The following is a 13,217-nucleotide window of genomic DNA, read 5'->3' as shown; positions in this document are numbered from 1 at the left end:
ATTTTATTTTTGTGTATGGTGTAAGAGACTGGTCTAGTTTCATTCTTCTACATGTTGCTGTCCAGTTTTCCCAGCACCACCTGCTAAAGAGGCAGTCTTTTTTCCATCGGATACTTTTTCCTGCTTTGTCAAAAATTAATTGACCGTACATTTGTGGGCCCAGCTCTGGGTTCTCTATTCTATTCCATTGGTCTATGTGTCTGTTTTTGTGCCAATACCATACTGTCTTGATGATGACAGCTTTGTAGTAGAGGCTGAAGTCTGGTATTGTGATGCCTCCCGTTTTGGTTTTCTTCTTCAATATAACTTTGGCTAAACGGGGTCTTTTGTGGTTCCATATGAATTTGAGGATAGTTTGTTCTAGTTTTGAGAAGAATATTGGTGCAATTTTGATGGGGATTGCATTGAATGTGTAGATTGCTTTGGGTAGTAATGACATTTAACCTGCCTATTGTATTTGTTTGTTTGTTTGTTTGTTTGTTTTAATGTTCATTTGAGAAAGAGAGAGAGCGTGCACACACACACACACACACACACACACACGTGTGAGCAGGAGAGGGGCAGAGAAAGAGGGTGAGAGAGAATCCCAAGCAGGCTTCATGCTGCCAGTGCAGAACCCAATGTGGGGCCTGATCCCATGAACTTGGAGACCATGACCTGAGTTGAAATCAAAAGTCACACACCCAACTAACTGGACCACCCATCCAGGTGCCCCAAGAGCGCATCTTACAGAAAGTTCTCAGGATGGGGTCACATGGATGACCCAGTCAGTTAAGCCTCTGACTCTTGATTTCAGCTCAGGTCATGATCTCACAGTTGGTGAGATCGAGCCCTGCATGGGTCTCTGTGCTGATAGCAAGGACCCTGCTCGGGATTCTGTCTCTCCCTCTCTCTCTGTCCCTCCCTGCACTTGTGTGCTTGTGCACATTCTTTTTCTCTCTAAATAAATAGATAAACTTAAAAAAAAAAAAGTTCTCAGGATGGATTATGATGGGCCCAAACTGAGCCAAATGATGATTTCTTCACCCATTCCTGTGTCCAGGAGTGCACTCACCTGGGCCTTGTGCGTATCCCCGTGGTAGAGACTGAGGTGTTGGTGGGGCAGGAGGACAGTGATTAACAGCCCCACCAGGAGATTGGAGTGGGAAGGAAATCCCCAAGGCAAGCAGAAACTACCCTGCCACCGACTTTGATCCATCTCGGTTCCAATGAATGTGTTAGCCAAGTACGCACGAGTAAGAGGGGAAGAGGGAGGAGTCAGACCACAATAGTTCATCGCTCATGTATTCATTAGCCTTTGATTTTGAAGCCTACCATCACACAGGCATTGTTCTGGGGGTTGGGATCCAGCACTAAACAAAACAGATGATCCCTGCCCTTGTGAAGCTTATATTCTCTTGGGGAGAAGCAGTCAAAAAGATGAAATAAGCAGAATACATGTAGAACATCAGGTGACACCAAGTGCTGTAAGGAAATATAGAACAATGAGGAGGTTAGGGAATGTGAGGGTGGGGCTGAGGTCATGGCGCAACAAGTAGTGGTTGAGGAAGGCTCACCAACGAAGCAAGGTTTGAGCAGCGTCCTGCGGAGGGATGAGGGAGGGAGCCATGCAGACATCTGGAAGAACCTTCCAGAAGGAACAGAGGGGCTGAGGGGAAGGGTTCCGGCAGGCTCCAAGAACACAAGGAAGCTAGTGTGGCTAGAACAGAGCTGGGAAGGTAGCAATGGCAGAACCTGAGTCCAGTGTTAACAGAGCCCCCCCTCACAGAGTGTCCGGGGCCACTGTGCCTGGGGGGAGTGAAAGCCACTGAAGGTCACATGATGTGTCAAGGACTCCCATTTGTTCTCTGTGTTTTTCTCCCTGTTGGTTATACTTGAGAGCAGGGACAATATTTAGGTATTTGTTCATTTGTTTGTTCATTCATTCCTGTGTTCCTTTATTCAGCAGATACCCACTCAGTACCTACTATGTGCCAGGTGCTGGGAGCCCAAAGGTGGGGAGCTCACCATCTAGTGGAAAGGAGAGAGAAGGAAAGCACAGACATCAGTGCTACGTGATACAGGAATTCCACAAACAGCTCCAAGTGCCTTGGTCCCCTCCAGAAAGGACAGCAGTGCACCTCCCATCCAGAGGCTCCAACTGGCTCCAAGCCCAGGATCTTGGGTCTCTCAGGCTGATCCAGATATAACTCCTCATAGCCCTGCAACCTAGAGCCAGAGGATGCATTTATCCCTCGCCAATGTGCTTAGTAAGCAGTGTGGGTGGGAAAACAGGAGAACAGCTACACACTTCCCCTTTAGAAGAGGGGAGAAGGAGAATAGCAATCGCTGGTCACCAATCCATGATGCATGTGCCATCTCTGGACTGTTCCAGCCAGGGCTGGGGTGGGATGGAGTTCTTGGCCCATTCTCCAACTACCTGTGATCTGAATTCGAGGGTGGGGATCTCGTCATCATCTTCCATGGCCACGTCTGGCATGGGGTGGGGGAGCAAGGACACCTAGATTTCTCTCCCGGGGTCCATACTGCTTTTTGTATATTTCTATCTTCCCAGCCTCTTCCACAGTGTCTGCACATACCTGACTTTCAGGAAATATTTGTTAATTTAGCACTAGTGGTATGCCTATAGGACACTGCTGTAGGTGCCCAGGGCAGGGATCTCCATCAGGCTGCAGAGCATCAAGGGCGGGGGGAGCATATCAGAGATGACCCCTGGACATGTTACTTAGAGGACCAGGAGGTCAGCCCTGCCCACCTCTGCAAAAAGGTGATGCAGGAGAAGCAGCAGTTTTGGTGACCAGGGAGGAATTTGTTTTGAGGTGTTGGATTAAAGGTACCCATGGGACAATCAAAGGTCTGTAAGTCTCAAGATCCAAGAACAAGGCCAAAGGAAATGAGCTGTGGATGTGGACGTGTGAACTGGGATTAGATACCAGGTAGAAGAGTTCTGGGTGGTGTCTGCTGAGTAAGGCCAGGGAGGCGCTGGATAGAGGACATTAAGGCCCCTCAGAGGTCACGTCCTACCCTTCCTCAGTTTCTCCTCCACTTTGGCTGACTCAGGGCCAACTAATGTTTCAGCTCCCAGCCCCAGAGATGCAGGGTCAACGTGAAAGCAGAGCTAAGACCTCTGGGAGGGAGCAGGGGCTGTTTCCCCTTCTTCACAAGGTGGCTCACAAGTGAAGGGTCTAACAGTGGAGGATGGTTGGAGCATCAGACGCGATGGGTCTGCTGAGGGAGCAGTAGGTGTTTCTGGACAACATTGAGGATGTCTAGCTTAGTTTTGAGGCCCTGAAAGGACTGAGCCCATGCTCTTCCACAACATTCTCTGAGGCAGGAAGGCAGCTGCCTGGGGATGGGGAAAGGATTACATCCTTCTGGCACCCAGGAGTGCCCAGTGGTGCTCTGCTGAATGAATGAGTGGCTGGATGAAGGAGTGAGTGAATTCAAGCACTCCTGAATGAATGAATGATCAGATGGGCCTTGGCACGTGCAGAGGGGTGTCCCAGTGCCTGATGGATGGGCCACTCTCAATAAATGTTTACTGGGTGATGGGCGAGTGTGGGATGAGGGCTCAGAGGTTTCCTGAGCCCACAGAGTGGCCAGAGTCCTAAATAAATAAACACGGTTATTTCCCATAGTTGACTTGCAGGATAATAAAGTGGCATCCTCTCCCTCTGGGAGCTTTCTGCAGTTTTTGTTTTATTTTACCTCGGCCATCAACTGGAGGCTGCTTTCCATTTCTCTGACCTGTGCTGGGAAGGATGCAGGGAGCCAGGGTGGGGGTAGAGTTAGCGCCCAACCTTCTCCAGGGGGAGGACACAGAGGACCTCTCGTGTTCACTCCCAAAATTGGACAACCTCCTACCCATCTAGGATTCAAGTCCCCTGGGCTCCCAGGGGAACACGGAGGCCCTGGGCCACTGTGGATGTTCTCAGCATCACCCAACACCTTGCCCTCCTATTCCCCAGGTCCGGCTGCCTTCCAGGGACCATCCCTCTGGGGCTAGGCCTGTGACGGGGTCTTCATGCAGAGAATCTATGTATGGACAGATCCTCACCTGGGGGCCCACAGCTCCCGTCCAGGCTGCTGGTTAGGCGGAAGGGTTGCAGTTGGGATGCCTCACGGTTGTGATATTTTAAGGCACCCTGGGAAACGTCCGGCCTGCAGTTTGGTTCAAATAAGGAGATGTCAGGATCCATCTATCTATCCATTCATCTCAGATGTGTCCTTCCCTCAGGTCTTTCACGGGGGGACTTTGAGAGCACACAGTGGGGTGTGGCGAAGAGGAGAGAGGCTGGGCCAAGGCATCTGTCACTCCCCCCAGCACTTAGCACCAGTGAGCCAGCAGCTCTGACATGGGGCTATTTCAGCAGCACACACGAGTCCCCGAGAAGGTGCATCATTGCATCTGCATTCTAGAAGCTCTCACACTAGCCCGGAGGGGCCTGCTTGTCCTCACAGGGATTCTCTGTGCAGCAGCCAGTCCACGCTCTCGGTGTTTTACTGATTAGGCACTTCCTACATGCCGAGCCCAGTATCAGGCCCAAGTTCATGTCCAGGAAGCTGCAGCCTGCCTGGGAACCTCCAGCTTGCTTGGTGGTCCCCTCAGGACCCCCCATCTTGGGAATCACCTTCTCCAAATCCAGCAAAGAGCACTGATCAAGAGAATGACCTTCAGGGTCAGAACAACCAGTTTGAATCCAGAACCTATAACCTACTAGCTCTGACCTTGGGTTTCAAAAATAATAGATTTCTTTTAATTTTTTTAGAGCAGTTGTAGGTACACAAAATTGAGCAAAAAGTACAGAGAGGTCCCATAGACTCCCTATACACATGGGGGCACTGTTTTTTACTTCTTGAGCCTCAGTTTGCTTGTCTGTACAATGGGGAAAATAACGACCTCCTGCTCACAGAGTTGGGATAAGGGACAAATGAGGCGATGCAGTTAGCTCCGGGCTAGTAGTAAGCACTGACCACACAGTGGCTGCTGTTTGCTCCTGCCTGGGACCTCTCTGATGCTGACCTTTGTCTCAGGTGACAGGAACGCCCTCCAGAGGCTTTGACGAGAAGGCATACCTGGCAGCCAAGCAGCTGAAGGCCGGAGAGGACCCTTACAGGCAGCATGCCTTCAACCAGCTAGAGAGTGACAAGCTGAGCCCTGACCGGCCCATCCGGGACACCCGCCATTACAGGTATGGCGTCCATTGTGCCAATGGAGAAAAAAAGGTAGAGGGAGGGGCCAACAGCCCTTGGTTTGTTTCCTTTTGGTCACGTGGATTTAAGAAATGAGAAAAGTTTCCTCAGACACTCGGAAGACTCAGTGTCTAGTTACTGAGACACTCAAACCCTGACTCTTCTGTTTCACTGACCTCCTGAGGGCCCGAGAAGGTCCAGGAGACTCAGCTGGGGCTGGGGAGACCCCTCAGCCTCTCAGTCCAGAGTCCCAGTGAGAGGGATCTGCCTGGGGACCGCAGGGAGGTCCGAGGGGGTGGGCGAGCCTGCTGGAGGTGCCTGAGGTGAAGAGGGGCCACCAACCGTGCCCACACTGTGCAAACAGTGGAGTGCTGTCCCCCATCACATCTCTCCTTCTCTTCTTCCCACTCTGCTGTCCCACCTCCACAGCAGTTCCAGAAACGCTTCCCAGCCTTGCCCTCAGTTCTGCCAGTGTGGTAGGTGGGAAAGGCCCCAGAGCAGATCCAGGCCACCTTCCATGATGATTCTTGCTCTGATTCCACGCAATGGGAGTCGCTGACCTAAGGGCAAGTCATCAAGTCGCCCTTTGTAGTTCAGGCCTTTGATGGGTCCTGTCTAGATCATAGTCACCACCTCCAGCCCCCTCTTCCCACCCTCCCCTATGGGGACAGTCAGAGCTCCTCACCCTGAAGTGCAAGGCACCCCTGCCAACCCCCAGCCTCTGTCCCTTGTCTGCTAACACTTAATGTCTGATACCCTCCTGCCCCTCTCCCTGTCTAGGCACGTGCTGTTTCCTCCACCTGAACCCCCTCTCCCCACCACCTGCACCCTCACAACTCCCCTCAGTGTCCTCTCCTCCAGGGAAGGCTCCTTGCCAACCCAGGCTGGTTTGGGGGCTTCCTCTGGGCTCTGTGCAGACAGGTCAGCACAGGCCTGTTAGAGCTGACCACTTGTGCCTGCAGTGTGGAGTGACCATCATGGGCAAAGCTGGACATTTTCCTAGTCCAACCCCAATCTAGGGCACCCCCCCTCAAGGGGAACAGAGAGCCCAGAGAGGACAGACCTACCAGCATCACAAAGAAAACCCCACCAGCCCTGAACTCAACACATAGGCACCGAAGAAACATCTTCAGAGGTTCCTAGGAGCCAGATTTATCACCATAATCATAGTTAAAAATCCCAGAGAGGGGCGCCTGGGTTATTTAGTTGGTTAAACATCTGCCTTTGGCTCAGGTTATGATGTCACAGTTTGTGGGTTCAAGCCCCGCATCAGGCTTTCTGCTGTCAGCACAGAGCCTGCTTCCAACCCTCTGTCTCCTTCTCAGTCTCCCCCTCCCCTGCTCCTACTGTCTGTCTCTCTCAAAAAATTAATAAACATTAAAAAGATTTTTTTTTAATCCCAGAGAAATGCAGAGTGGAAAGGGTTGGAGAGGGCAAATGGGGAGGAGGTCAAGTCCACCCTCCAGGAGGGGTATGGGGAGGTTGGCCACTTTCAGGTGAAGAATGGGCACCATTAACCAGATACTCTTCTTCCTGGGCACAGGATAGTTAGGGTTCACAGTCAGAGACCTGGGCCCCTAGAGGCCAGTGCTGGGGGACCAGGCACCCAGGAGATGGCTGCTTCTTCCAGCACTCCCCAACTCAGCAGGCCAAGCCCACCCCCACCCCCAGAACCCACATGCCTCTGGGAAGAGGCACTTGGGAAGCCTGGCTTCTCAAGGGGCAGGGGTGAGTCTGCCTACCCCTCCACCCTGCCTACTCCCCACACTGCTTCTCAAGGAGAATTATTTTAGAGCCTCTCAGGATTCCTCCCATGAGGGTCCAGTCTGGTGGAACTCCTTCCTGCCTGTCTGACCCAGCCTGCTCTGCGGGGCAGAAAACGGGCCTGGGAATTCAGCTGTAAGCTGCTGTCCATGGAATGAATGCTGGAATAAAAAATAGTCACTGCTGGAATAGTCAGAGAGCAATTGTAATAAAGAAGATTGCCATGTAACCCAGCTGCCTGCCCGCTGGCCCCAGGAACATGAAGAAAAGCGTTTGAAGAAGCGACAGGGATGAAGGCTAGTGGGAATGGATTGTCTTAATTCCTTTTCCTGAGGAGGGGAAGCCAATGGCTAAAAATGTGGTGTGAGCCAGAGATGGGGAGCCTGGAGCTGCCGGGGGGGGGGGGGCGCGCTTCTGTCTGCTCCAGGAGTCCAAGGCCCAGGAGGAGGGAGGCTGGTCCCCTGCCCAGTGTCACCGGCCTGCTGTGGGCAGTGAGAAGGGGGGAGTCACATGCAGGCACAATGGGGGTGATTCCTCTCCAGATCCTACAAAGATTGTGAGCCAGGAGAAAGAAGTTACAGGCGCCAGACACAAAACAGAGGCTGTCTCTTCCTCTCCCCCATTTTGTCTGTCTCCATCAGGCAGGGCATCCTGTCTGCTGGCCCCGGCTGGGGCCTGGAGCGCTGCTCACGCATGGTGGGGCCAGAGCCCTCCTAAACACCACTTCTAGGTCTTTGGCAAAGGTGATCGGGTCTGGGCAGGTGCCCCAATCTGTGGCTTCCCTGTGGCTTTGGCTGGCCTTCCCGATCCCACAGAGGTATTCCAGGAGGCAGAGAGAAGCCTCAAGTCGGCCCTGAGGATGCTCTCCAGTGCCCTCTGACCTCTGTGCTCTATTCTCAGTTGCCCCTCTGTGTCTTACTCCGCGGACCTGCCGGCCACCAGCGTCATCATCACCTTCCACAATGAGGCCCGCTCCACCCTCCTGCGCACAGTGAAGAGGTAAGCCACCCCTTGGGACTCTCAGCTCAGCGGTGCTGCTCCCCAAGGCCTCAGGGAGATCTGCCAAGCCCCTGGCAGGGGTGCACATTGAAACAAGGTATGGGGCCAGGCAGCATGAAGACCGCAGCCACTGGGATGGGGAATACCATCCTTCTGAGAAGCTGGGGCTGGGAGAACCCAGAAATCCAACTGATATGGAGATGCACAAACACAATGCCAGGTCCCCAGTACAAGGGTTAAAATTCTAGGGTGAGGAGCTAAGGGAGGCAGGGATGGACGTGAAGCCTCAGGTGGATGGATGGCAGCCCAGTAGGTGTCTGTCAGGGATTCAGAGGGAGGTGCCCCTCTGTCCTCCTAAACTTGGCCCTGTGGTCCAGTTTAACTCTGACTCACCCTGTTTCTTTAATGAGAATAGGATTTGGAAAGGAATGTGCAGTGTATTCAAGGGGTTATAAAGCATGGGTTTGTTTCCCCAGGGGGTGGAGGAAGAAGGACGATGGGAAGGGAAGTGGGAAAGGGGTTCCCTGAGAACATCCCTGCCAGCCCATCAGGCCAGAAGGAGCTTGGGGTCCAGCTGTGCATTGCCCTCAGGGCAGCTTGTTAAGTCTAATCGGTCAGACCAGCTACAGGTCACGTCTACACTGGAGCAGTTCCCACAACCCACCTGGCACAGGTCCCCAGTGCCTGCAGGTCCAGGCAGCAGGGGCAGCCGGGTCCTCGGAAGAACCTTGAGGAACATTACTCCTCAGCCGCTGCTCAGGGCCCAGAAGGTTTGCAAGCAGCGGCCGGTGGCCCGTGTGCCGGTCACCAACCTGGGTGATGGGGGAGCTCTGTGGCAAAGAGGGGTTAATGGAAGGCGGGCCCTGAGGCTTCTCTGTCCCCATCGCTCCAGTGTCCTGAACCGAACTCCAGCCAGCCTGATCCAGGAGATCATTTTAGTGGATGACTTCAGTTCAGATCGTAAGTTTCCACATTCTGTTTTTCACATCCCTCCAAACCCTCCTTGCCCCGGAAGGTGGACGCAAGCCCTCTGGAGGTCACCCTGGACATCACAGGCAGACATCTGCCCCCAGCCAGATCTTTGGTCTTTTCTGGGTGTCCTCGCTGACTCTGATCCCAGGTGCCAAAGGAGGGGAAAGAGTGGCGTTTTGTTTTGTTCTGTTTTTTAAAGTTTATGTATTTATTTAAGTCATCTCTATTTCTACACCCAAAGTGAGGCTCAAACTCATGACGTGGTGAAGAAGAGTCCCTGGCCCACCTACCGAGCCAGCCAGTGTTATTGTTTTGATGGGACACCACTGGGATGACATTTTTAAACAATCTAAGCAACATCAGCAGCATCCTTTGTTTTTACAACTGCCAGTATGCTGGGGGTGGTCCCTTCAGTGTGGCTACGCTGGTGTTGGCCTGGTGACCTACTTGTGCTCTCTGGCGCCCCCTGGGGGGTAATCCCATGAGTACAGATATCCCTCCGTCTGGTCTGGGAGTGGGGCACAGGGCAATCCTTTGGCCATTAGAGGTGACCATGGTCCCGCATGTCTCCCCACCCCCAGCCCCTTCCCTGGGCTTGCCACGGGGCACCTTCAGGGCAGTTCCAGGGGTGACCAAACCCCTGTGGCCTGATGCCCCATATCTGAATGAGCTTGCTTCCTTCTCCTGATCTTTAGCTGAAGACTGTCTGCTCCTGACCAGGATCCCCAAGGTCAAGTGCCTGCGCAATGATCGGCGGGAAGGTAAGTTCTTGAATCCGAGGTGTCACCACAGACCTGTTTTGGCCTAGACCTCCCCACCTCCCCACTCCCTCCTGGTGCCATGTCACTCTAGGCTGGCACGCTCTTGCCGTGGCGTGGTCCAGGTGGCCAGGAGCAAGGCTTGTGGAAAGATGCTTCTTTCTACTCTCTCAGGTCAGCCCCTGCCACAGCATGACTGTAGGCAAGTTGCTCTACTTCTGGCTGCCTAGGTTGTCTCTTCTGAGAAATGGAGTCGATAATAGCACCCTTTCTGCCTTACAGGGCTGTTGTAAGGATTAAATGGGATAGACCATGTGGAAATGCTTTGAGAAAGTCAGCAGACAGTATCAGGCAGATATAACCTCACTTCCAATCCAGAGGGGGTTTGGAGCACATAGGATTGTACATAGGATTGCACACGGCACTCTGGGAGGCACTTTATAGCTCCTTTGAAGTATAAACCATGGTCCCTGCCCTCAGAAAGCGTCTTGTAAGGCCAAAGAGTCAGAATCTACCTCAGGGAAAGGCTGCTCATGATTATGTGGGGGTAGAATGGAGACCGCAGGAGAGGGGAGGGGCCTGGGGGTGGACCTTGGCTGGATGAGGGCGTTGTGAGATGGGGGAGTGGGACCAAGCTCGAGGACACTGCCGCCACAGGCGTTGGTGAGGCAGCAGCACACGTGATGCTAACAGCCCTCTTCCTGAGCCCACACCCATAGCCGACATCCACGTTGCCTGCCTGCGTTCTCACGTTCACTCCACATAACAACCCACTGTCTCTGCTTTGCTCAAGAGGTTCAGTAATATGCCCAGGGTAATGGGTAGCGGAGCCAGAATTCCAACCTGGAGCAGGGACGCCACCCTTAACCTCCCTCACCTCCCCCCTGCCAGGGAGAGTCTGGGCCTGGTCAGCAGGGGAAGGGGTGGGGTGAGGATAGATAGAAGAGGAGAAGCCAGAGAAAGGCATTTTGACTTGATAAGACAGGTAGGAGGGAGCCGCTAAAGGTTAGAGAAAGAGAGAGAGTGAGAGAGAGAGAGAGAGAGAGAGAGAGATGAGAGGTGTAATTAAGAAAGACGCATCAGACTAAGGAGACCTTCTAACTGGCATGGAAGAGGCCAGAGAGAAACTTCTACCAACCACTGGGCTGTAGGTACCTTTAGGCCTAGGAATATATTGTTTCCTGGGGCATGTGCCCCACACAGCTGTAAACTTTTGATTAAGTGTTTTCTAGCTTCCTGTGGAGTGAAAGGGACAGATGGGTTTTTGCACAGATGGATGGATAGTCAGATGGAAGAGGCCAAGTACAGGGCAGAGGTATGGCCAGGGAAGTCTCTCCAATCTGAGCTCTTAGAGTGGGACCCTGCTATCTTCACAGCTCACAGGGCACCCGTGCCCACTCTGTCGGCGGGATCAGCTGGGCCCTCTCTCTCCTAACCAGGAACAGTCCCTAGCCCTGACCAGGGAGCTGCCAGAAGCAAGGCCATTCTTTGACAGTTGGTGACCCATGGGCAAGACTGTTGGGGGTAGAGGTGGAGCAGAGCAGAATCTAGCATGGGTAGGCATCCTGGACACCACGCACTCTCCCGGACAGGCAGGGGTTAATCTCCCAGAAACTTCCAGATAAGAAAACCAAGACTGGGAGAAGTTAAATAACATGCTTCAGGTGAATGAATGAAGGGACTGCCATTAAACTCTGGCCTGTCTTAGTCTAGAAGATTCTAGCCATGTCAAACATGATGGTGCAACTGAAGGGGATTGCCCTGAAGTCCTCGGGGTTAGGGGAGAAAGAGTTTTGGTTTCTGGTTTTCTTCTGGTACTAAAACACACTTTATTGCACTTGGCATTTGCTAAACTGACTGCATCCGCGGGTCCCCAGAGCCCAGAACAGTGTCTGGGACACAGAGGACACAGAGGACACTCAGAATGACCTTGAGTAACGATGGTTGACAGGTGGATGAAAGGAGAGCAAGGAAGGAAATAAACAAATACAAAGTAGACATCAATCCGAGGGAGCCTTGGCCCCTGAAGGGTGCAGAGCCCTGAGACTTATGAGGGACGGTAGGGATGGCCCAGTCCCAGTACCAACCCCTGTCCGTTCCCATCGCAGGGCTAATCCGGTCCCGAGTTCGTGGGGCTGATGTGGCCACAGCTGCTGTCCTCACCTTTCTGGACAGCCACTGCGAGGTGAACACCGAGTGGCTGCAGCCTATGCTACAACGGGTAAAGGAGGTGAGTCCGTCTGTCCCTACAGGATCTCTGTCCCTTGGGCCGTGCCCGCCATGTTCTTGGCATGAGGGCATGTGAACAGTCTTTGCAGTTGGACAGGCAAGTAGGGGCCTAAGGAGTCTGCCTCCTCCAGAATGACTTCATGTTATCGAGCTTTCTCCTCTGCAAATGAGGGTAATTGTGATATTTGTCTCACAGGGTTGTTGTAAGAATTCATTGGGATGAGAGCATGAGTGAGCTATAAAGCTCCTATTCTGAAAGGTGTTGTTTTCCTCCTGGGGGAGGCGGGCCCTGTGCAGGGGCAGGGGGGCATCTGTGGGTCAAGGCTGGGAAGGCTGAGAAGGAAGGAGGGGAGATGGTGTTCTCATAAAGAGGTGAGAGCAGGGGGCCCTTACCACGTGCCAGCTGTTCGCTAGAATGGCAAGGGTAGGACAGATGAAGCGTAGGATGAGGTGATTATAGATCAACCATAAAAAGACAACCCAACTTAGACATGGGCAAAGGATTTGAATGGACATTTCTTCAAGGCAGATACGCAAATGGCCAACAAGCACATGAAAAGATGCTCAAAAAAAAAAAGAAAAGAAAGAAAGAAAAGATGCTCAACATTAATAAGACTTGAGGGAAATGCAAGTCAAAACCACAGTCAGACACCACTGGATACCTACAGGGTGGCTGTCACTGAAGAATAGACAGTAACAAGTGCCGGCGAGGGTGTGCAGAACTAACAGCCTTTTCACTCCGTGCTGTGAAAAGGTGAAATGGTGCAGCCACTTTGGAAAACAGTCTGGCAGTTCCTCGAAAGGACCAGAGGGGCCTTCCAGTGCCGGGTATACTCCCAAGAGACATGAAAACATCTCCATGCAAAAACTGGGACAGGAGTGTTCAAAGCAGTATTATTCGGAATAGCCAAACTGTAGAAATGGCCCAAATCCTGTCAACTGATGAATGGGTAAGCAAAACATGAGCTAGCCATACAATAGGATATTACTCAGTTGTAAAAAAGATTGACGTGCTGATACGTGCCACAAACAGGATAAAAATGTTTCCATAAGTGAGAGTAGCAGGTCACAAAAGGCCACGTGGTATATGATTCCACTGATAGGAAATGTCTAGAATAAAATAAAGCCGTAGAAATAGAGAGATTAGTGGTTGTTAGGACTGAGAGAGGAGGATGGGAAGTGACTGCTAACAGGGTTTCTTGTTGGGGTTGATGAAAATGTTCTGGAATTAGGTAGGGGTGATGAGTGCACCATCTTGTGACTATACTATAAGCCACCAAAGCATACACTTTAAAATGGTGA

The 13,217-nt window shown here is 52.3% G+C and overlaps 1 protein-coding gene across 1 annotated transcript in view; it reads left to right on the top strand.

The window, feature by feature from the left end:
- Nucleotides 1-13,217, top strand: part of GALNT16 (polypeptide N-acetylgalactosaminyltransferase 16) — an 88,772-nt gene that overhangs the window by 52,131 nt on the left and 23,424 nt on the right. Inside the window, exons 3-7 of the mRNA XM_029950264.1 lie at nt 5,035-5,192; nt 7,858-7,956; nt 8,849-8,916; nt 9,624-9,689; nt 11,795-11,916. Coding sequence (XP_029806124.1) covers nt 5,035-5,192; nt 7,858-7,956; nt 8,849-8,916; nt 9,624-9,689; nt 11,795-11,916 — 513 coding nt within the window. The remainder of the gene's footprint in view (nt 1-5,034; nt 5,193-7,857; nt 7,957-8,848; nt 8,917-9,623; nt 9,690-11,794; nt 11,917-13,217) is intronic.

The sequence above is a fragment of the Suricata suricatta genome, chromosome 9 (genome assembly GCF_006229205.1).
Source record: "Suricata suricatta isolate VVHF042 chromosome 9, meerkat_22Aug2017_6uvM2_HiC, whole genome shotgun sequence".
NCBI classification, from domain to species: domain Eukaryota; kingdom Metazoa; phylum Chordata; class Mammalia; order Carnivora; family Herpestidae; genus Suricata; species Suricata suricatta.
The sequence above is the reverse complement of the archived record's forward strand: the minus strand, read 5'-3'. Positions and strand labels throughout refer to the sequence as shown.